General features: G+C 39.3%; 1 protein-coding gene across 1 annotated transcript; it reads right to left on the bottom strand.

The window, feature by feature from the left end:
- Positions 1-1,519: 1,519 nt before the first annotated feature.
- Positions 1,520-24,899, bottom strand: LOC105387183 (mediator of RNA polymerase II transcription subunit 15). The gene is made up of 16 exons (XM_048629743.1): positions 24,732-24,899; positions 24,243-24,385; positions 22,219-22,481; positions 21,902-22,024; positions 20,162-20,287; positions 19,595-19,703; positions 19,032-19,122; positions 18,578-18,672; positions 18,000-18,123; positions 9,123-9,295; positions 4,950-5,107; positions 3,853-3,974; positions 3,363-3,465; positions 2,979-3,077; positions 2,401-2,522; positions 1,520-1,850 (listed from the first exon to the last, which is right to left on the bottom strand). Exons 1-16 carry the CDS (start codon positions 24,815-24,817, stop codon positions 1,730-1,732), a joined length of 2,058 nt encoding a protein of 685 aa, XP_048485700.1. The 5' UTR covers positions 24,818-24,899; the 3' UTR covers positions 1,520-1,729.
- Positions 24,900-24,987: the final 88 nt, after the last annotated feature.

Raw genomic sequence — 24,987 nt, 5'->3', positions numbered from 1 at the left:
GTACTTAGAATGCATAACAATACTATGATGATTTGGCGTTGTCAAATGCCTAATGCTTCTATCAAACTCCCGCTAAACCTGGTTTAATCTCTTTATCAGTTATTGTTTTTATCTTTCAAATTTGAATAGTATAGAACGCGGCGGCAAGGCGGTTGTCGTTGACCTGTCGGATAGGTAATTAATTAAATACCAATCACAAAGCAGTTTGTTTACGCGAAAACATCAACTGTGGAGTTTAGAGCATTTATTTTTAGGTTCTTATTTATATTTTGTAATGAATGTATTTTTTCATAATTTATTTAGAGATAGATAAGGTTTTAAATTTTAAGGAAACTTGGACCATTTCGATGTTACTATAACGCCGATAGGGCGTCTTGTATTGCACTTCAAAATAGTGGTAAGTTTATTAAAATAAGTATGTATCACCTGTTGTATTTATGTTTAATTTTATTTAATTAATAAAGAATAATTTAATGTTTTAACGTCTTTTTACTCTAACTCAAGCAAACGACTGTGTAGCAATCATTATAAGAACTTATTCATTTAATAATGAAGAGTATTCATTTTATTTTAGAACCAAGTGGTAAACTTCTTTCAAATATCCTTTACATTTTCTGTTGACTGTACTGCTTAAATTTAATGCCTGCGCGAAAGACTAGGGAACCTTTGTCCCCAACGCTTTAGTCCGCCATAATAGATTTCTTATGCATTTTATCGAATAACGCTCAAGAAGGACTAAAAGTATCGTAATTTATATTGACTGAGATTTATATCGACGAACTAAAGTATTGGGCACAATAGTACCTCGTTGGCTCAGACTTTTAAAAGGGCAAACGATACAAAGTCGTAGTATTTTATGAAAATAATTTATTTACTTAACTATTTTTTACTACTTATGCATAATTAATTGTAACCATAATATTTCAAACAACATAAAAAGAAACAATTAATGTATACGACATGCATTCCATCATATTTTGGGTAACACTTAAAAGTTTGGAAGGTTTAGTGCTAATAATAATTATATCATAAATTTTAATAATCGAATCACGACCAATAAAAAACCCATTCAAACACATTGTTGCTAATAAATTATCTTATGCTTTCAGATGTTATCAAAATCTATCGAATCAAAATTGATGCTGTAACGAAACATTTCAATGTCAACTTATCATTATCACAGAATATACATGATGTAAAAAATCATTCCAATTATTTTAATAAACGCTTATTTTCGAAGTACATACAATCAACTAACTTACCGAAGACATACATACATAAATAGTCGCTTATAAACCAGAATTGCATACTCACATGATTATTACACTTGTGGTATGACAAGTCATCAACATTCTGCCAAGATCCCTTTCCTCCTCTCATAAGCTGCTTTTTTTCCTATGGGTCACCATTTGGGTAACTTCATCTTGCCACATTCATTCATACAACGCGCTTAAATAATAAAAATCTATATGAAAATGGCTGCTTTTTCAAAAGTATGGTTGTCGGAAGGATTATACGAATAAGACGAGGTAGCCCACTCGTCCTCCATTTCCATATACATAGTTTCTTTATCTCCGCACGTTTCACAACCATCACATGCATAAAAATTCGACAATGTCCCAGCGCATCATACTGGCTTTACAACTTAGCCGCAAGTTTTACAGACGTCACATACATATTACTCCGACAAGGTCCCTCACATCACACGTAGCTCCTATCACTTAGAACCTTATATCCCTAGCGCGGGCACGGGCGCGTAGTTAGCCGTGGTCGCGTTGGGCGCGCACGCTTGTCGCACGCTCATCTCCCACGCGTCTAGTAGCTGGCCCACGGAGCAGTTCTTTGGTAATCTGTGGGGGAATGATAGGAGATTAAATAGAGTATTGTTACTAAGTGAAGTGGATAAGTTTTAAGTAGATATTAAGATAGATAAACGCGTCAAGTACCATAAATAAAATGGTGCTTAAAGTGGTGTTTTTTTCTTTTTATGTAGTCGTTATGCATACAGGTCGCTTCAATGCAACATTAGCCTTAAAGCTCTCGAGTGGACAACCCTAACAGACAAGCGTAGCGTGGGACGCCTTTCAACCCGCTGGACTGATTGTAGCCGGTAGTGGTTGTATGAGTAAGTACGCATTGGACGATGACGAGCTCAATAAGGTATTTGATAAAATAAAACACTACAACTAAAGTAAACAGACACCCATTTCTGTCAAAATGTACTTTGTCAAACAGCACACTCACCTGGCACACTTGTGGTCCATGGCCTTGTTGAGCAGCTTCAGGAAGTGGTCGGGCTTAGAGTGCGCATTCCGGACGATTCATAAAAACACTACACACTAACTTAAGTAAAAGGCACACATTTCTCATGACTTCTACTTTGACAAACAGCACACTCACCTGGCACACTTGTGGTCCATGGCCTTGTTGAGCAGCTTCAGGAAGTGGTCGGGCTTGGAGTGCGCGGCGCGGGCCACGGACGCGGCGGGCGGGGACGCGGGGTAGCCGCGCGGGACGAACACCTGCGGGAAGGGGGCTTTCATTAGAGAGAAAGAAAGAAAATTCTTTTTTTTTACAAGAACTAGAAAGAATGAAGAAGAAAGAATTAGTGTTGCTTTCCGGTGCTGAACCGGGTTCTAGCTGAGCTTGATTCTATGGAAGGCCATAGCGCTGGTTAGAACCTGTGGTTGGCGCTAGAACCCTGGCCCTGTAGCACGGGGCGCTATTAAGACGTGACAAAAGTTTTCCGTCGCGCTCGCTCTAGAGGCTGCACGATGTGAGTGAGCGCGATGCAAAACTTTTGTCACGTCTTAAATGCGCCCCGTACTAGCCCTCCTTGGTGTGTTATTAATGAAATAAGTATACCTATTGTTATAGTCATAGTTAAAAACAATCTTTATACGAATATGTACAAAAGGTGGAGTTGCCCTGTATGTTAAATATTTTAATAAATAATTTTATAAATCAATTCAATATACCTGTAGAGGGGGCACGCAGGGGAGTCGCGCTGATTGTAGCTCCGCGAATAACGAGATGCTGCCTTCTGAGCCGAGGGTCTGCATCGTGTCTAGAGATACCTGGGGAATGGGAGAGTAAAATTAAGTAGCGACATTTGAAGTGTACTAAGTGATATTTGTGACGCGAAAGAGCGTGATGTGAAGAGTAATAAAATATATTATGATAGGTCGAATACTTGGAGTCTTGTTTATCTTATCTTTCGTTTTTTTTTGTAATGAGCGTTATACGGAAATGTGTCACAAATTGATATAACATATTAATTTTTAAGACTCTAGGCGGCAAGGTTGTGGAAAACAAAGATATAAATGTTAGAGATGTAAGTAATGTTGTAATGGAAAACATACCTTGAATCTAGAGTCGAGTCGGGCTATTTCTCCTTGTAAAACGTCAGGGATCTCCATGGGAGGTTCTTCTACCTTGGCTATTTTAGCTGGTGGTGGAAGGTTTCTGGAAAGAGAAACAGAGCTGGTAAATTATAGGTAACAGACAAATGTGGATAAGAAAGTTAAGACTCTTATTCCATGATGCCGAAGAACGGATAACCGTACCTATCCGCTATCTCGGTTAACGTATTAGGTCACTAATTCAAGATCGTCAAAGCTATCAAAATTACAAGACAAAACCTTTTCGGTAAATAATAACTCCACTTACGGGCAATATCTAAGACTCGGTGGTCGGATGAGACATGCCGAGGGCAGGAGCATAGTCATTTGAGTTATTAGACTAGTTGTTAGACCCACGTTAGACCTGTAATTTCTGAAACTGAAGTCACATGCGCCTTGCTCTTCTTTATTCATTTTGGGCTACAATTTTAGGCTAATAGTAATAACTCACTTAATCTCCGGTCCATTCAGCGCGTGCAGGGTAGACCCGAAGGTCCTCTTCAGCGTGTGGTTGGCGAGCGGCGACTGCAGGCACTTGTTCACTACTTCCAGCAGAGGGTTGAAGATCTGCTCCTGGCCGGAAGGCGGGATTAGTCAATGTGGACGGGAACAAAAGTTGTGGGGAAAAGAGGGTGAGAGGTTTTCTTTTGGGAAAAACTTCATTGAGTTGTGGGTGTTGGTGGTGCCTGAAGGATAGCAGTAGACTCACTGCCGTTTAAATTGGGTCTAAAGTTTGACTTTGCTAGGTGTGTGCGGCAATGTAGTGTAGTACTATCTGATTAATTATTGAGACGGTGTGACGTCTCAAATGGACTTCTATATTCTGGCGTCGCGTCAACGTCACGTCGCCCTCCCGGTGTCTAGCCGGGTCTTTATGTATCGTCACCTTAGAGGTTAACTAGTCTAACCCACAAATTTTGTATAATGAGTTAAGTATACTAAACGAATCAGAACCGATTAAAGTCTACGATAGACAATAATTCTAAGCCTCAAAAAAATTGTGGGATGGACTAATTCGTGGGATGGACTAATTCTTGGAATCTTAATTTTGTCTACTCTATATCTATAACTATAGTTCTTATTTGTTTACTTTTTGAATAATATTTTATGTCAAGTCTGTCCGTGACTTCACCCAGGGTTCTCGCTGAAAATCAGCGCTATGGCTTACCATAGCACCAAGCTGAGCTAGAACCCGTTTCTGCACCGGGAAGCAACACCCTTGCTCATTTTCCTTTACTTAAACCTCTTTATTATTTGTTTTATTAATTATTTTTGTGTTGTTTCCGTGTGTGTGTGAAATAAATGTATTTTCTTTCTTTCTTTCATTACTCATCCCACCTTCCCCTGCGCGCCGGAGGGCGGCAGGCCCTCGCTGCGCTGTGTGTGTGTGTGTATGTATCTGTCTGTCTGTCTACAGGGTGTTGCAAAAAGGGTATACTAAGCCGAAACCTACATGTGCAGCATGTTATATCTAAGCCCGAAACTGAAATCAGAATTTCAGTTTCGGACACCCCTTTTTGCAACACCCTGTATAGCTACTCATCCCACCTTCCCCTGTGCACCGGAGGGCGGCAGGCCCTCGCTGCGCTTGAAGTCCAGCTTCTCCAGCACCACCTCGCACTTCATGAGCGTGTCTAAGGGCATGCGCTTGTGAGGGTTGGATAAGATGTCTAGGAGGTTCTTCATCTTTGTCAGCTTTTCCACGTCTGGAATTTGTGAATAAGAAAAGTTCGAATTAAAGTCTAGGCTATGAAGTACAAGTTTTAAAGATCAAAAATGATTATCTGTTGAAATGTTTATTTATAGTTTTCTTTGTGCCACTTTCAATGTGCAAAAACGCCCGTTTCCGTTTTTTGTATGGTGATATTAAAACGAATGTGAAACGCGTCACAATAGTTTTCCGACTTTCATTTCAGCGTTTTTAATCTCTTTAAAAACGCTGAAGAAAGGGAAGAGGACATCTGTAGTGCGTGCCTTACTAATAAAAGTAAATACATATTATTACACCCATCTACAGTTCTACAGACTATATTTTTCGTCGTCTTCATTGCCACAAACTATGTCGCACCTTACATTATATCCTGCCAGCACGGATATGGTCGACCCTATTATAGCAATTTGCATCTTGATCAGCGCGTGTCGTGGTGCAGTTAGACAGAGACAACACTAGACAACACTCACTCTCTCCCTCGCCCATGTGTACTTGGACAGCTGGCGCACCTTGTGGCACGCCGGCGGTGTTAGACAGAGACAACACTAGACAACACTCACTCTCTGTGTATATGTCGCAGCCGGATCGTATAATCCGCCGTATTACATTACGGCTGGCCGCATTACAAAACAGGGCCGCTTTGTAATTGTTTAGCCGGATTGTCATTTCGATACGTTCTTCATTATGGCGGCCCACGTTTAGCCGCATTGTACTACTACTAAATTGTAGGGTGACCATGTCAATGAAATTACTGCTGAAGGAATTTTGCGGTTTCGGTAGTTTGACAAACATTTTGTAATCATAATAGCGTATATATGCTATCATATGGACTTCCGTTAAAGTATCAAAATACTGTGCATGGGCACTACTCGGATTGTAGGATCTTCGAAATTATTATTCTTCATCATCATCATCACTTCTGGACGTAGGCCTCTCCCAAAGCACACCACTGGATGCGATCTATAGCTTTCCACATCCAATCATAACCAACCACCTATCGTAAGTCGTCATTTCATCTAGCCGGAGGGCGTCCCACACTACGTTTGCCTAGTCGCAGTCTCTTCAAGATCAAATAATCTTTGCCGGCCACAATTATATTTTTTGACCCAGTAATACTGTGTGGAAATCCGCCGACCAGCAGAATCCATGGTCACTTTAGCTGTTTGATGTGCTTTATAACTTTTGTACGTTTTTCACTGTTCCGCATTGATCGGAATAGATATTATTTAATTTCACGTGAAAATTCTTCTTGAAGTCACTGTTTACTAACATATTTAACACGATTTCTTTGTTTTAATCATCATCAAATATCTGTATCCAACGCCATTATCGTTGTTATGTCAAGCAGCGTCACGAGTGTTAAGAAACGAAACTAAAATCTATTGATGCGGCGGCTAATCTCTCGCCGTATTACATAACGGCTAGCCATATTGAATGACGTATGATGTCGAATACAATCCGGCGCATTTTCATTCAGCCATATTCAATACGGCCTAACGTTGATCCGCCGCATTACAAAGAGGCCCTGTCTTGTAATGCGGCTAGCCATAATGTAATACGGCGGATTATACGATCCGGCTGCGACATATACATTGTACTCTATTAAAAAAACTACCGATTCTATTAAAAAAATGTAGAGACGAACTTTCAAAGCCATTAACTTTCTTAATAAACCAAAGTTTCCAGCAAAACATTTTCCCGGACCTACTAAAATTAGCATTAATTACCCCCATTCACAAAAAAGATGACCCTACAAACCCAAATTATTACAGACCCATAGCGCTTTTACCTACCTTTTCCAAAGTTTTTGAAAGAGCAATGTACAATAGAGTAAATAGTTACCTTGAAAAATATAACATCCTTGACGATAGCCAAAATGGCTTTCGGAAATCGCGATCAACTACGTTAGCAGTTTACAAATACGTCCAATCGGCTCTACAACAAATAAATGATAAGAAATATGCAGTAGGGTTGCTGCTGGATATGTCAAAAGCGTATGATAAAGTTTCACACTCCATACTTTTATCTAAATTAAATGGTATGGGAATCCGTGGGCAAGCATATCATTGGTTTCAATCATATTTAAGAGAGAGGAAACAAATAGTTCAAATAGAACATCACAATAATAGTACCGGTGAAATTAAAAAAATCCAGTCAAAAGAAAGAACTCTCACTTGTTCAATCCCGCAAGGTAGCGTCTTGGGATGCATCCTTTTCCTTGCATATATAAACGATCTTCCAAAAATTTTAAATAAAGAAAATACTTTGCCAATCTTATTTGCAGATGATGTATCAATATTACTGAAAATCGATAACCCAAGCCAGGTAAATACCACATTAGAACAGACGCTTACGAATGTGACTAACTGGCTTGAAGATCATAATCTTCAAATAAATTACACAAAAACAAAAATTATGGAGTTTCGACCGTACACTAAAATTCCTTTAGAAATTAATATAAATTATAAAAATATAAATTTAGAAACAGTAACAAAATTTAATCTGCTTGGAATATATTTACCCCCTTATTCATAGAGAAGTTACAAAACGTTTTAACTAATAAACTGTTTTGTCCCTCTCCAACAAAGAACAATTTGTTCTTTGACAGAGAGGGACAAAACAGTTTATTAGTTAAAACGTATTGTAACTTGTCTATGAATAAGGGGGTTAGACTCAAATCTTAATTGGAAAACCCACATTGAACACATAAAATTAAAATTAAATAAATTTACATACGCACTTTTTCAATTAAAATATACCACAGATACAAAAACGGCTCTATCAGCTTATTATGCATATGCCTATTCCTGGCTTAGATACGGAGTAATGCTCTGGGGTAATAGTGTCAAATCTAATGAAATATTTATATTACAGAAAAAATGTATCAGAATATTAGCTCAGATAGATAATACAGAAAGTTGCAGACCATATTTTAAAAAATTTAACATATTAACATTACCCTCGTTGTATCTTGAAGATATATGTACATTTGTTTTCAAACATAAACACATCTTTCCTAGAGTCGAACAAACCCACAATACAAACACTCGTCATAAAAAAAGACTTTATCTGCCATTACATAGATTAAAAATGCTTTCCAACAGCCCTTATCACATGTCTATCAAAATATATAATAAATTACCTTTGCATATTCAAGAAATAACCCATGAAAAATTATTTAAAAACGAGCTAAAATCATATCTTGTCCAGGGATGTTTTTATTCAATAGATGAATTTATGAATGTATAATAATAATCCAAATAGTGTATAATCTCGTATAATTATAAGTCATTATAATTGTATACATCGATTTTTTTGTATTATAATAATTTAAATTATATAAATTGCATGCCCTCAATTGCTACACCTGAAAAGGGTTACTAAGTTGTAAGTGCCTAGTATTAAGAATATAACACCATGTACACACTTAGTATGCAATAAATCATTTGAATTTGAATTTGAATTACTTAAATTCAGAAAAGAACTCATTGGTACGATGACATGTACCAATGAGTTCTTTTCTGAATTTAAGTACAATGTATACCATCGCTCTTACGGTGAAGGAAAACATCGTGAGGAAACCTGCATATCTAGATTGAGCACATCTAGATATGTGAACCCACCAACCCGCAGTGGACCAGCGTGGTGGGGAAATGGTCCAAGCTTAGGAAGGCAGTTTAGACCTTGGGGATATGCACAAAGGTTCCATTCGAGAGAGCCAGGTGCAGGTACTGACACCCCCACAGAGAAAATAATAGAATAGAATAGGTGCAAGCAAACTGTAGAAACTACGTGTGATATTTATAGTGACTTGCAACCACTAGACACATCTATGGGTGAACGTTACCCGTTTTCTAAAACTACTTGATATTGTTATAGTGACCTGTATAGGTATGTAGCTCTATATGTAGCTTTCGACAACTCGGTCATAAACTACAGGCACTATACCTCCAGTCAGACGGCAGATCTGTGGGTGCAGTTAGACAGAGACAACACTAGACAACACTCACTCTCTCCCTCGCCCATCATGCGGTGTACCATGCGTCGCAGTGGCTCGATGTACTTGGACAGCTGGCGAACCTTGTCCCGGTAGGCTGCCTCCTCGCCCCCCGGAGACCCCTGCCCCCCCACTGGGGTGTTGAGGGAAGAAGAGGGGGAGGCTACCATGTTCATTGTTACGCCCCTGGGGAAGAGGTGGGTGGTTAGTACATTGAATAAATGTGTTGCAGGGTAAATAGTAAGGAAATCAATTTACGTAACTGGGTACAGAAGCATAGCACAGAAGGGATTTAGGGAGTCTTAGAAGGTTAAAGAGGTGCAGGTGGATATGTCGAGACGGCCATTGTTACCTTTACATAATATTCAGGGTATTAACGCACAAGTAAGCAGCACTTATCATTTATTCCTAAGGGCTAGTACGGGGCGCATTTAAGACGTGACAAGAGTTTTGCATTTGCATTGCGCTCACTCACATCGCGAAGCCTCAAGAGCGAGCGAGACGGAGAACTCTTGTCACGTCTTAATAGCGCCCTGTGCTACGCCGGCGCTGGCTATGAGTGAGAATTGAAATGGCGCAAGTAGGTACTGCTGTCATAATGTTGGCAATTTTGGCTATCTTTCGTGAATCGATCACAGAAGTGAAAAATGAAATTGTATACAAAAGAGAAAGACTAGCCTGTCTCTTTTCCATTCAATTTCGCCAAAAGGTGCTACACGGGTTCGTTATCGACGTAGATAAACATCTCTATATCGGATTCACATAAATACGGCAGTGGGATTAGTACAATGCGTATTAAACGAGTTCATAGACGTCGATAACGAACCCGTGTAGCGGCCGCTGGCTATCAAATTCCGATAATAGGTATTGAGTCTGCTTTAGAAGCGACCTTAAGAGGAGAGTATATACCTTCGCAATTCTAGCGAAATAGGTATTTAGGAAAATATTTGTTATCACTTGCGCTCTCATGCCCCGGGCACGGGTGCGATAGAGATGCACTGCAGCTCGCGACTGACAATAGTTACTTTTTTAAATAAAATTCTGGCTTCGGGAGAAAACGTTTTACACTAACTAAATATTAACCAATCTCTTAGTTTTTGGTGTCAATCGCTTCAGCATAATATATTCTAGGTTTATAGGTTTCGCTTTTTAAAAAAAATATATTGTTATTGTTCAACAAACGGCTTTATTCAACACACAAAAATTACGTTATTTGAGGTGCCTATAAATTAGAATCTATAAAAAATTTGGAAAAAAGAAAAAGCTATAAACCTAGTTATTCGTTGTGTCAATAACATACAAAAAAATCATGGAAATTAGATAATATTTAGGGGTAGTAAAACGTTTTCTCTTTTTGTATGGACGAGCAAGTGCTATACTCTACTCTTAAGGCTGTGTCCCCAGTCTTTATCTTTATCTTTATCTTTATTCAGAAAACCAACAGCGTTTTACAGTAGTACTTATGAACTAGTTTAGAAATATTTAACAAGGCTAATAATAGGTTTTCCTAAAATAAAAGCGATTGTGCATTAGGTGCTTAAAACTGAAAACATAACGTATGCTAATGATATTGAATAACTTATACATATATAGTTAAGCTCAACAAAAAGTTTAACAAAAAGTTTCCTGATTTAATTACATATACAATTTATATTGAATTGTAGGAATGGATGCCATTGTTGTGAAAAATAATGACACATTTATTAACAAGTACCTATTATAAATAAAAAAATAAAATCTGTGAAGTTTAATCGTTTAACTTAAATGATGAAAATAATTTGAACACTAATGTAAAATAGTCCAGATAATACATAGGTAGTACAAACACATATTAAATACTGACATGATATTGTAGTCTATGATGTAATTACGCCACCACTCACACATATATACCACTGCGCCTCTAAGCAACAATAAGAGCAAGTTTATTATCCTATAAAACTACCAAACATTAGTCAAAATAGAGGCAATGGTAAAAACGTAAAATAAGAAAAATAATGTAACAACCACTACTATACATTTCCCACACCGTGGTAATAGTTGATTATTGAGATAGATAGTTAGAGTGCACACTACTGCAAGTACTACACTCCACGCCCACTATACCTATTTGATCATTAGCTGTATAATCATATTTTTGAATACTGGTTTGGAGAGGGTAAAAAGATCGATACTGTGGAATGTTTTATTGTAAGTTCGAGCAATCCTAGATAATGGGGCATTACTGGCGTAGTTGGTGGCATGAACAGGTACATAAAGTAACGGCGTATGGCGCGTACGGCGCTTCGGCGCGAGCAGGGACACCGCTGACAACAGCTCCGGGCAGTCCAGCCTCCCGCGCAGGATATCATAAAGTAGGCACATATCCATCACTGTACGGCGTTCCTCTAGTGTAAGGAGATTATACCGACGACAATCTTTTAAGTACGATACAGAAGGTTTACGTGTGCGAAAGTTAAGATTCTTAATAAATTTTCTCTGGATGCGTTCCAGTTGTTCCTTATAAATGATGTATTGAGGCGACCAGATGGGGCTAGCATACTCTAGTATACTACGCACATAGGCGAAGTATACAATCTTAAGAGTGTTAACGTCATTAAATGGTTCACAGGAACGCATGACAAACCCGAGATTTTTATAAGCCCGAGCGGTAATATGTTCGATATGATTTGTAAGGGCATATTTTGGATCAAAATGAACACCAAGGTCACGTACGTTTTCAGTTCTGTTTATTATTGTACCATCAAAATTATAGGGAAAATGTAGGGGTTTCTTTTTCCTCGAAAAGCTTATGCATTGACATTTTTCAACGTTAACGGTTATGCTATTGTTAGCGTAATAATTACTGAGAACGTCCAGATCATCTTGTAGAAGAAGGCAGTCATTGATATTACGTATTTTAACAAATATTTTCTTATCATCTGCGTACATAAGGTGCTTTGAGTGGTTAAAGCAATCATATATGTCGTGTAAGTATACATTGTAAAATAACGGCCCAAGATGTGACCCTTGTGGGACCCCTGTAGGTATAGAAATAAAATCTGAACGATAGCCACCAACCACAGTCGCCTGAGAGCGGTTCGATAAGTAGGATTTAATCCATCGCAATAAGTCCCCATGGATACCCAAATTTTCTAATTTGTTTAAGAGGATAGAGTGATCTACACGGTCGAATGCCTTCTCAAAGTCCGTGTAGATCACGTCAACCTGGCCACCGTGATCCATATTAGAAAGAACAAAGTTAGAAAAACATGCTAAGTTGGAGACACACGAACGTCTCGCCAAAAAGCCGTGTTGGGTATTTGGAATGCCTTTCACCAGAATAGGATATACAGCATTGTAAACAATTTTTTCGAAGACCTTTGCCAGAGTGTTTAGTATGGAGATGCCCCTATAATTTTCCACTTTCAGCCTAGAACCTTTTTTATGTACAGGAACAATAAGCGCTATTTTCCATACAAGAGGGAATACACTCTCACGAAGTGAGCGGTTAAATATGTATGAAATAGGAACAGAGAGTGACTTGGCGCAATTAAACCAGAAGTAAGGAGGGATTCCATCACTGCCAGCCCCTTTTTGGGTGCATAATTTAGAGAGATGGTTAGCAACTAACTCAGCGGAGAATTGCATTTGTGACAGGTGATCATTACATAAGTCCACGTGTGGTATCGGATTGAAATCCTTAATAGGTTCACCGAAAACACTACAAAAAAAATCATTAAACGCATCGCAAACTTGTTTCCCTTCAGAGAAGTGTTCATTATTATATGTTACGGTGCGAGGATAGTTTGAACCGCCACGGAGAGCTTTAACATACGTCCAGAATGCTTGGGGTTGTGTTTTTATTATGTTTTCCATTTTATTTGTATATGTATTAAAGCATTGCCTTTGAACCCGTTTTTGTCTGTCGCGCAGTAAAGAAAATTCATCATAGTCACGTAAATTCCCGTATTTTTTCCAGCGTGAATGAGCTTTGCTTTTTTGTTTTATAATTTTTATTAACGCCTTGCTGTACCATTTTGGGTATTTGTTTTGGTGGGTTGTCCTATTTATAAAGGGGATATAGTTATTAATTGCCTCAAAGATAATCTTATACATGGCATCCGTGGTTTCATCCACATTGTTGCATTGCGCGAAGATCTTGGTCCAATCTATATCAGAGAAAAAATTATTTATACTGATGTAGTCGCCTTTGTAAAAGTTACGTCTGGGCGAAGAAGTTTCTTTAAATGGTGGAATTTTTATATCTGGTACTTCTATAATCAAGGCTGGATGAAATTTATCCTCAATGACCAGTGGCGTAAGACAATGAGACACGGTCAATAGTGTATTAGAGAATGCGAGATCGAGCGTATTTCCGGCTGAATTTGTTAAGTGGTTATACTGAGTCAAGTCTAAAACGTTTGTTTCCTCGACCAAATATAAGCCTACGTTCTGTACCTCGATTGAACCTTTTTTTATATGTAGGGGAAAAGTCTCGCTCCATTTTATACAGGGTAGGTTAAAATCTCCTATTAATAGGTAAGTACAGTTTGGATTAGAATTAACAATGGTTGACATTTCCGAAACAATACGGCTGATGTCTACATACAAACGGTGCGATTCAGGGGGAACATAGACTGCGCTTATGTACATATCTTTAGAGGCAGAGAGGGACCGCGCAGGGATAGTGACCGAGAGCATTTCTACGGGAGCGGCAGGCTCGTGTGTCGTGTCGCGCTGAGCTTGCAGAGACCTCTTCGCCAGTAACATCACGCCACCCCCCGTGGTCTTATCACAGGCCGTGAGATCGCGATCCCTGCGGAACACATCGTACCTATCGTCCGATAGCTCTGCGTCTAGAATACCGTCATACAGCCATGATTCCGAAATTATGATGATGTCAAAGTTATTACACAGTAGGTTTTGTTTGAACTGCAAACATTTAGTTCGTAGGCCATTCGTATTCTGGTAAAAAATATTTAATATATTAGATGCCATTTATGAGATTTATTAAACATAGGTATTAAATAGGAAGGTAATTTTTTATCTACTAAATTAACTGACGCGAGACACCGATGGCTTGTGTGTTTATGTATATGTATGTTATGTAATGTAATGTAAATGTAATAAATAAATAAGTACTCCATTAGTATCGTGTTACGCGCAATAATTAATGTTAATTTGAATAAGGACATTTGTCTATAAGTGTGACGATGTAGGTGCGTGGAGCCGTGAGAGGGTAAATTGAAAATAATATAAGATAGCAGCAAAATATTCAATACCGTGCTACTATGGCTGAGCGAAATCAGTACAGGTAATACGCTAAAAGCTGCTGAGATATAGTGAACGTGAAACATAGTGCAGTAGGCATAATTATGCGTGTGTACAAATGTTTTGTTACCATTACTATGCATAGCAGTGATAAGTTTATGATTTAATAAATGTGAGAACAAGCGACAAGAGAAAATAAACATTTAGATATCTCTTTATTAAATATATAAATTGCGACAGATGCAGGCAGCAAAAAAAAATATAATAATAACACATTTGCATTTGCAGTATGAGTGGTATAAAATAAAGGTACCTACCTAATTTATAGGATAAGAACACATCTGTGGCGAAATTACGCACGTAAGTTTGGCGAATGGACAATTTGTGAGGTGGTGCGATTATGATCATAGAATAGATGTCGGCTACGGTTGAGATAGAAGTGACATAGGACAATAATAGTACTAATGATGGCAAATTACCAATTATTATAAGTGTTAGATAACAGTTTACAAACATGCAAAAATACCAAAATAACTTGAACATTTCAAAGGGAGGATCGAGATATAAGTTATACAAGAGAAGTTGAGACGTGATCAAATTATTTTCTTTAAATCTTCCTCGTCGGATACTCTGAAGGTTGAGGAAGTATCGTCCTTTTTTAGTAGAATCCGGCCGTTTTTTACCCATACATATTGGTATAATTTGTTCTTCGCCGCTTCCTTGCATTTTTTTAGTAACATCTTGTTATAGACCGTAAGGTGTTCATTGATAAATATGGGTTTGTCCCCAGTGCCATCGACATGTTTTGTGGTTACCTTGTTTTTTTTCGCTAGTGACAAAAAGGTATCCCTGAGAAGTCTTGATTTAAGCTTGGCGATGATTACTCTGGGGCGGCCTTGCAGCTTCACGCGAGAACTAATTCTGTTGACATGGACGATGTCTTCACGATTAAGATGCAGTCCAACATGGTTTGCTATTTTAAGAATAATATCTTCAAGATTTTCTCCTGAGACTTCCGGAATACCAACGAATTCAAGGTTCAAGAGTCTGTCCCTTTGTTCACTATTATTGATTTCAGAGTTCAACAGACGGTTCTGAATCTTCAGTTCATTGAGTTCAGCTTCTATTTTATCCATTCTACCAGAGTTACCCGCTAAAGATTTAAGTCTTGTGTTTAGGTCGTCGTGTTGGTCGCTAATAAATTGCGCTGATTGCTGTACCGAAGAGAGTTCGTTTTGAAGGTCGTTGACTTTAGTGTCAAGGGTTCCAACATACTTTTTGACTTCCACGAATTCGCTGCGCATGGTACTGATTTCATTATTCATTCGCTCGGAAGACTCATTCAGTTTGGTAAGGTCCTGTTTTATTATGTTGTTTAAATTTTTGTTGACCTCGGAAATTTCCTTCCCAATATCCAATTTCCAGGTATTAAGCTTCTCCATAATATCGTTGGAAAAATGCGTGAGGAGATCAGAGAAATCATCTCCGTGCTTACGCTTCATCCTAATAGATAAATCAGGATCCGATTGGTGAGGTTTGCTGGGTGATCGCGACATATTGTTGAACATTTTTGTGCCTTCTGTTTGTATTAGTCTATGACAACGACTATTTTATTGTAAAAGGACGTAAAGATACCTGCTGTTATGATCGTGTCGCACACCCGAAGTAATCCGAGTGACCAATCACGCGCCAATGTGACGTTAGTTAGGTCTTCGGTGTCATCTGTTTAGTATGTATGTCAAGTGCTCACAGTTTGCTAGTTTTGCGCTCACTCGTCGCAATATGCGGCGTCAGCGTCACGCACGCCTAGTAATAAGTGAGCAGTTTGCCTACTGGGGACGCATCCTTCTTCTAACTGCCAGTTTCTATAACTCTATCTATCCATAACTGGTAGTTACTTTCATACGATTTTGACAGATTGTTACTTTTAATTATGTCAAAATCGTATGAAAGTAACTACTAGTTATGGATAGATAGAGATATAGAAACTGGCAGTTAGAGTTTGCTAGTAGTTAGTATGCTCACAGTTTTCTAGTTTTACGCTCACTCGTCTATATGCAGCGTCAGCGTCACGCACGCCTAGTAATAACTTTGCCTACTGAGGACGCAGCCTGGAGATATATATCTTCAGGCTACGTTCTTAATCTTTCAATTTAATTACCTCTGTTGTTGCTGAGGATGGTGTTGCATGTGCGGCGGCGCGGAGGGCGAGGGGCTCCCCACGCCGGCGCAGCCGCCCAGCGGGCCCAGCGGCAGCGGCGACTGCATCGGACCACCCATCACTCATATCGGATTCACCATAAATACGGCGCTTTGATTGGTGGAACGCGTATCAAACGAGTATATCGACGTCGATAACGAACCCGTGTAGCGGCCGCTGGCTATCAAATTCCGATAATAGGTATTGAGTCTACTTAAGCGACCTTAAGGCTGTGTCCCCGGTCTTCAGTTTCATCGGTTTAGTGTATCGAGTACTCACAGTTTGCTAGTTTTGCGCTCATGCACGCCTAGTAATAAGTGAGCAGTTTGCCTAATGGGGACGCAGCCTGAAGATAATATATAATAATAATATAATATATAATCTTTTAATTTACCTCTGTTGCTGTTGCGGATGGTGTTGCATGTGCGGCGGCGCGGAGGGCGAGGGGCTCCCCACGCCGGCGCAGCCGCCCAGCGGGCCCAGCGGCAGCGGCGACTGCATCGGACCACCCATCACTCATATCGGATTAAATACGGCGCTGTGATTGGTGGAACGCGCATTAAACGAGTTTATCGGCGTCGATAACGAACCCGTGTAGCGGCCGCTGGCTATCAAATACCGATAATAGGTATTGAGTCTACTTTAGAAGCGACCTTAAGGCTGTGTCCCCTAGTCTATGGTGTCCTCGGCCTTCGGTGTCATCGGTATAGTATGTCGAGTGCTCACAATTTAGTTTTGCGCTCACTCTTCGCAATATGCGGCGTCAGCGTCACGCACGCCTAGTAATAAGTGAGCAGTTTGCCTACTGGGGACGCATCCTTCTTCTTACTGCCAGTTTCTATAACTCTATCTATCTATAACTAGTAGTTACTTTCATACGATTTTGACAGGTTGTTACTTTTGATTATGTCAAAATCGTATGAAAGTAACTACTAGTTATGGATAGATAGAGATATAGAAACTGGCAGTTAATCTTTCAATTTACCTCTGTTGCTGTTGCGGATGGTGTTGCATGTGCGGCGGCGCGGAGGGCGAGGGGCTCCCCACGCCGGCGCAGCCGCCCATCGCGCCCAGCGGCAGCGGCGACTGCATCGGACCACCCATCACTCATATCGGATTCACCATAAATACGGCGCTGTGATTGGTGCAACGCTCATTAAACGAGTTTATCGAACCCGTGTAGCGGCCCCTGGCTATCAAATTCTGATAATAAGTATTGGGTCTGCTTTAGAAGCGACCGTAAGGCAGTGTCCCGGTCTTCGGTGTCATCGGTTTAGTATGTTCACAGTTTGCTAGTAGTTAATATGCTCACAGTTTGCTAGTTTTGCGCTCACTCTTGGCAATAATAAATAAATATGCGGCGTCAGCGTCACAGAACAGTGAAGTGAACAGTTTGCCTACTGGGGACGCATCTTTCTTCTTAATCTTTCCATTTACCTCTGTTGCTGCTGAGGATGGTGCTGCATGTGCGGCGGCGCGGAGGGCGAGGGGCTCCCCACGCCGGCGCAGCCGCCCATCGGGCCCAGCGGCAGCGGCGACTGCATCGGACCACCCATCACTCCTGCCGAGGATAATGTGACATGCTAAAATACACTTTTTTATGTGCACGAGAAGTGGGTCAGTAAAAAGGACAGTTACAAAAAACACGTAACGCGCATCTTCATTTTCAACTATGAATGGGACAATGAAAACAAGACTACATACTACCGCACCAAGACACCTTCTAGTGACATTGTTTTCATAGTGAAGTTTTCTCAAGCGTAGTTCAGGTTACATAATTATGGGTTGTGAGAAGGACAATAACCTGCAGTGGATGATTGTTTGCTGACGATGTTATGTTATATGGTATGATAGCTGATGACTGTAGTGGTAATATTGTTTCTTACTGCTATGGCGAAGGTCTCGGGTTCGATTTGTCCAATATCTATACACATACAGGCTCTTCCTAGCTTGGGTTAAGATGGTCATGTGTGAGATATCCCCACAACCCCACGTATTATTATTATATAACATACCCATGCTAGCAGGGCTGGGTCCCTGCATGGGCGACATGGCGGAGGGGGACGGGCTCTGGCGCAGGAACTGCCCGGGCGGCGGCGCGCGAGAGTATCTGCAGGTAAAAACGAAAATTATTACATAATTGTTATTGCCTATAATTCATTTTTACTAGTGGTCTTATGTGGCAGTTTTTTGACTCTAAACCGTCTGTGTAGAGTGGAATTTTATGTATTGCAGTAGCATTTTTGTGAACGCTTAAAATGTTTTCTGGTGGAACGGAATATAAGTATGTTTGTTCAATAGTCCGGGAATCCTCCAGTTATGGGTTAGTTAGGACACCTGATATCAAAGTGTTGTGGTTCGAGCTTATTTTGATAGGCTTATATCTTTAGGTGACAATACAAGTAGACAAGTGTTCACTGATGAAAATGAAAACTAAGTATAAAATAACATCAACATAGAGTATCTTACCCGGCGCCGAGCATGCCGCCGGCCTCCTTGCCGCCGACGCGCCCCATGTGCTGCAGCATGCCCATCGACACCATCTGGTTGCCGCCCATGCCTGCAGAAATACACAACAAGAAATTAATAAAAAAATCTGTTTATTTAACGAAAGTAGGTAAAAAGATCAAGAAAAAATATTTATTTCTGCATTTGGTAAGTTGTGCGTTCTGCATTTATTAATTAAATATCTTCAATCTGTACACTTTAATCTCTACTTGGTATTAGAAAAAAGGAGTAGCCTAGTGAAGTATAAACTGTGGCTAACACACATCCATCCCACACTGGGCAGTCAGCAACAACTAATCTGACTGGCTAATCATTTCACCACGGCGACAAACCAGGGTGATCACTCTATATGACGACAAACGAAGTTTGCTGAGTCCCGATCTCGTATTGAAAGGGCCGTTTGCACGACAGCTCTTGTTCGTTCGTTCTTCGTCAGTAATAGTCAGTATAGAGTAACCCTCCAATGTCACCAACCGCATGCCCTAATAAAAACTATCAAAAACGAAACCTAAGCTTCAACTCACCCATCTGCCCCGGCATCTGCCCCTGCATGCCCTGCTGCTGCATCTGCCCGCCGAGCCCGCCCACCTGCCCGCACTGCATCTGCCCCATGCCCTGCTGGCCCATGGGCACCTGGCATTTGTGGGGAAATCAATAGTTTAATTTTTGAGGTGCAATATATAATGTTGATCAACAATGCAGTGCAAAAAAGGTGTTGTTGTACTAACTTGATTACAGTGAGACAGAATAATTTGTAACTACATGGAAATAAACTATACAGTATAATTAAATAAGTAGTGTGGGGTTTACGCGAGATGAGAATCGTCACTGAAAGGGCACTTTATTGAAAAGTGGAAGTACGATTTAAAGTACCTACGATTTCCCATTGTTTCTAATTAAAATAACTACAGATTATTAAATCTAGTTGGTAACACTATGATTTCAAAGTATTTTGGTTATGTCTGCGACTTTTCAAAAAGCGGGGTAAATTGCCATACAAAAAGCACTTACAATGTCTTTTTTGTTCGTTCGCTTGTCGATTCAGAGAGCTATATAAGTATCCATTTGTAGAAGTAAATAAATTAACTCACCTGCATGCCCTGGTTGCCCATGGCCATGTTGGGCATCATCTGCCCCTGCATGCCCGGTCCGAGCTGGCCCTGCAGCTGGTTGCCCATCGGGTTGCCCATGCCCATCATGTTGTTGCCCATTTGCCCCTGTCGAAGAAAGAGGGGTTTTATTTATCGCACTAATAATACAGGATGTTGTAAAAATTGTATACTAAGCTGAAAGGGGGTGACTGGATAACTTTTGTTTTACGAATTTTGGAAATTTGCGAAAAATTGCGTTTGTTGAACATAATTATTTTTTTACAAACTACTGCTACTATGTGCTCAGAAAGGGCCAAAAGGAGAAGAAAGAAGGGTAGCAACTCCTGAGCCGTATTTTCAAAATATAACTTGGAATGGACAACATTTCATTTTTTTTACCCTATATTTTTATTAGCTATTCGGAAAGATTATAGAAAATTAGTGGACCCGTATTTTTTTATTTTGTATATACATTAATTGTTGCATGTTATTTTTAACTTTAAAGTTAATTATTTTAAAACCGGAAGTGAAGTCACATATTAGGCTCAATTTTTATTTTTGTCTATTGCCTGAGTTTCGAAAAAAAACATAAATGACACTGACAAGTGACATTTAAACTTTGTTTACATGCCAACCAAGAAATGGGTCATTTTCAAATGACATTGATATTTCTGATGATGGAAAGTAGGTACTTATCATGTAAAAAAATAAGCAGAAGCATTTTTTCAGCTGTGTAGGCGGTGGCATGCTCTGGGACATATTATTTAGAGGTCATCTGTTAATAATAAATAAAAAAAACCGGCCAAGTGCGAGTCGGGCTCGCGCACAAAGGGTTCCGTAGCTTAAATCAACCTATCTCAAAAACTATAAGAGATACTTTGATCAAACCAAAAATCGTTGAAAGAGTTAATTAGCATGCATCACCTCTATTTTTTTTAGAATTTTATACCCCGTAGTTATAAAAATAGAGGGGGGGGACATACTTTTTACGACTTTGAGAGCTGATATCTCAAAAACCGTTCACTTTAAGAAAAATGTTTTTTAGAAAACTTTATATCATTTTAAAAGACCTTTCCATTGATACCCCACACGGGTATGTACATCGAAAAAAAAAATTTCATCCCTCAGTTACATGTATGGGGGGCCCCACCCCCAATTCTTTTTTTTACTATTTAGTGTCATATTTTTGTAGCGGTTCATACAACACATATTCCCATCAAATTTCATCACTGTAGTACTTATAGTTTCCGAGTAAATCGGCTGTGACAGACGGACAGACGGACAGACGGACAGACGGACATGACGAAACTATAAGGGTTCCGTTTTTGCCATTTTGGCTACGGAACCCTAAAAATAGTCAGAAAGTGTCAGAACAGATTTAATGAAAATGACCCAAATAAACAACAACGTCACGATAAAACGTCAAATTCAATCAAAAATGAAAGTGACAGTTACTTTGTTTTTAAATCTATAGGCTTTGATCATCAAAATGCATCGCACCTGATGCATGATGTCATCAGCACTTTTTTACTATTTTATGATTTTCTCGAAAATGATACATCCAAAAAATACAAAAACATTTTTTTTGTGTCCTTTAGAGCTAAATCTCGAAATGGTTTTCGATTTATAGCAGCTTTAGTTTTTTGAAATGTTGTCCATTGGAATAGGTTCACATTGGAGTACCTATGATTTATGATACCAACCAATACTGCAGTTTAAATAATCATAAATTCAACGTACCTGATTAGGCACCATGCCCATCGGTCCCATCTTGTGCTGCATGTTCAGCGGCGGCCGCTGCGTCAACGTCTGCAGCAGGTTCGTGGCTGTCTGAGCCTGCGGGCCTTGGTTACTCATCTGGCCCTGAAAGAAAGAAAACAGTTTTATTCATCGTAAAATTAATACATTCTTGACGAAAACTACTCTCCATTTGGAAAGCAAAATCTTCTATTCTAGGAGAAGAACAGGGCAAGAAACTGCAAGGCCATCTTCCCAAATACAGAACTTAAAATTATGTACAGGTGTGCGTAAGAACTTATAAAAATAGGTTTGCTTACCTGTTGCATCTGCCCCTGCATCTGCATATTAGGGTTGGGCCCCATTTGCTGCTGCATCTGCGTTTGCTGCGGGCCCATGTTCATCATCTGATTGCGGGAGCCCTGGGACGCGAGGTTCTGGAGTGCGTTGATGGGGTCGGGGGCCATCCCGGGCTGGCCTGGCCCCTGCTGCTGCTGCTGCTGCTGAACCTGAGGGCTCTGGCCTGGCTGGTTCTGGTTGGGGCCTTGCATGTTTGGCGCGCCTTGGTTTTGCTTGGTTTGCGCTGGAATTGTGGTTTGTGTGTTAGTGTCCAGGGTTGTAGTTACATTGATTAGTCTATTGGATTCACCTGTAATCATATATGAACAGTGGTAAGCCTAGATAGTGTCATTCATTAATTTCGGAATAATGTACAAACAAGCCAGAGACCATTGTTATTCTGATTTCATCATCCCATTCAACATAGTGCAATGGAAAATATGAGCCAAAATCATAAAATAAGTACTAAACTTGATCATCTTTGACATAGCAGGTGAAATTTATATTGGACTAAAAGTAGTTGTTTGGTCTTAGTTCTCATGGATTTTTTAATATATTTGGTATTGGTCATTTTTCCTACTATTAACCTTTAAAACCTTCCCTACAACAATATACACAGTTGAACTTGTTATGAGTACTAACCTACTTTGTTTAATTGTAGAATATAGTTAGGAGTTAACATAGCAAGATTTCATTTTATTGTAATAAAAAACAAGATTTAAAATTAAACTTTTATTAATAACACAAAAGACAAGAGGGTTATTTACCATTACACACAGAACATTCTTTAAAACCTTTCATGATCTCTCAATCAAATATCTCTGTAACAACCTCAATCCATTTCTTGCTAACTCAAGCCATTGAGCTTGAATTTCTAGCTCTCTGTCCTTCTGCCGTATTCTTTCTCTCTCTATTATAAACATTCTTGCATCCCTTTCCCTTTGACGCTCTATTTCATCCATCCGACATTGTAAAAACCACTCAGCAATACTCTCTTCTCTGTCTATTTCTTCAATTCTCTTCTTTTTCTTTGGTGGTTCACAGGATTCTTCTTCTTCTGATTGCTCTAACTTAATATCCACAGGTACGTGAGGTGGCGATTGGCTGAATTCAGGCATAGTCCACTTATCATTGCCTGTAATGAAATTATGACTCATAAGTTATGTCTATCTTGATCAGCTGTCCATTTTTAGCCCACTGTTTTACACTTGTGGATACATCAACATTCCTTTAAGTCAAAATAGAGATATCATAGGATAAATAACACAGTATAAATAAGAGTACTTACCACTCCATAAATTCAATCATTTTATTGAATTGAGGCCCCCTTGACTTCACTTTCATGATGAGAAAATATAATTATGTTACTTACCTTTGTGCCACTTGTTGCCTTGGAATTTAACACAGCTGACCAAAGAGTGAATCAATAAACTACTAAGTACCAAAGTAGTTATAAAGTTTTTTATTATTTGATGGCTCAAAAAAAACCCACAGAAAGTGTGCATTATTTATAATTATTAGAGTCTGCTCAGGGTTACACTAGCTGCATTCATAAGATAAGTCTTGTCAGGCAAATTGTTTTATTTTTTATGGGTTTTCTTTAGAGGTATTAGTCAGGAATTCCTCATCACCCAAAATACTTTGTAAAGCTGCATACAGACCCGCCCTGCAATCTGCCCTGTATTATGAATGATAAATATCCATCCTTGGGCGTTTGTTAGCCAGTGCAGCTTAACATGATCACCAATCTAGATTATGAATATTAGAGTCCAATACAATATCCATTCACAAATGGCACTATCTACTGTATCCACTATTCATGACAATACTTTTGTTTGTTGTTACTATTTCATATTCCTATTGTAGCATGATAAACTCCAAAATACTAATCAACCACTCCCATCCCAGTGACCAATTGGTAAATCAGACACAATAGGTTTTTTTTATCTCTGACTTCCCGGGAGTGATAGGTTAATAACAACATAATATGGTCTCATTCACTTACCGTTATAGTCTCGTACATGCAGGATGAGCTTGGCGACCATGTTCATGTACTCCTCGCGGGTCTTGGCCTTCTTGAACACGTGGTTCTCCATCTCACTGCTGTTGCGTGCCACCTGCATGCCTGATCTCTGGATTGCCTCTTCACTATAATGTAAGAAATGAGATCATATTATATGTGAGTATACTCCTTTCAACAGGCTGGCTGATGATGAACTCCTTGGATTTTTAATGGCTATTCAGGCTGATTGTGGCCAGTGCCATATAGAATAGAAATAGGTAATATGCCCAAGCTTGTGCAGAAAAACTCAGCCAAAAACAAAGATGAGGTTCTTCTGTGTTTCATCACTTCCATACAATAAAGGGCAGGATGGCTGACATAAAGCGATGTGTAAATGTTTAGTGTTGAGTAGTACGCATTTAGTAACATATTTGTAGGCTCATGGTAACAAGTACGAAACTCAACAGCATAAAAATCATTCAATAAACTTACATTTTAGTGACGACATTTTGACGAAATGTTTGTGTTCTCCAGTTGTCTTCTTGTCCCATAGTGTTGAACTGTTTTAAGTTATCCATGGTAAAGGAACTTAAAATATCAGTTTTAAGACACAACTAAAGCAAATTTGTAAAGAAATGAGAATGAGAAGAAACTGAAGAAATCTATCACTACCAAGCTCCAATAAATGCACGAAACTAAATGAATCACAGAACAGAACAGTGACATTGAAAACAGAGTATGCTTATGT

The sequence above is a fragment of the Plutella xylostella genome, chromosome 4, assembly GCF_932276165.1.
Source record: "Plutella xylostella chromosome 4, ilPluXylo3.1, whole genome shotgun sequence".
Classification (NCBI taxonomy): domain Eukaryota; kingdom Metazoa; phylum Arthropoda; class Insecta; order Lepidoptera; family Plutellidae; genus Plutella; species Plutella xylostella.
Note: the sequence above shows the minus strand (reverse complement) of the source record. Positions and strands in the feature narration are given on the sequence as shown.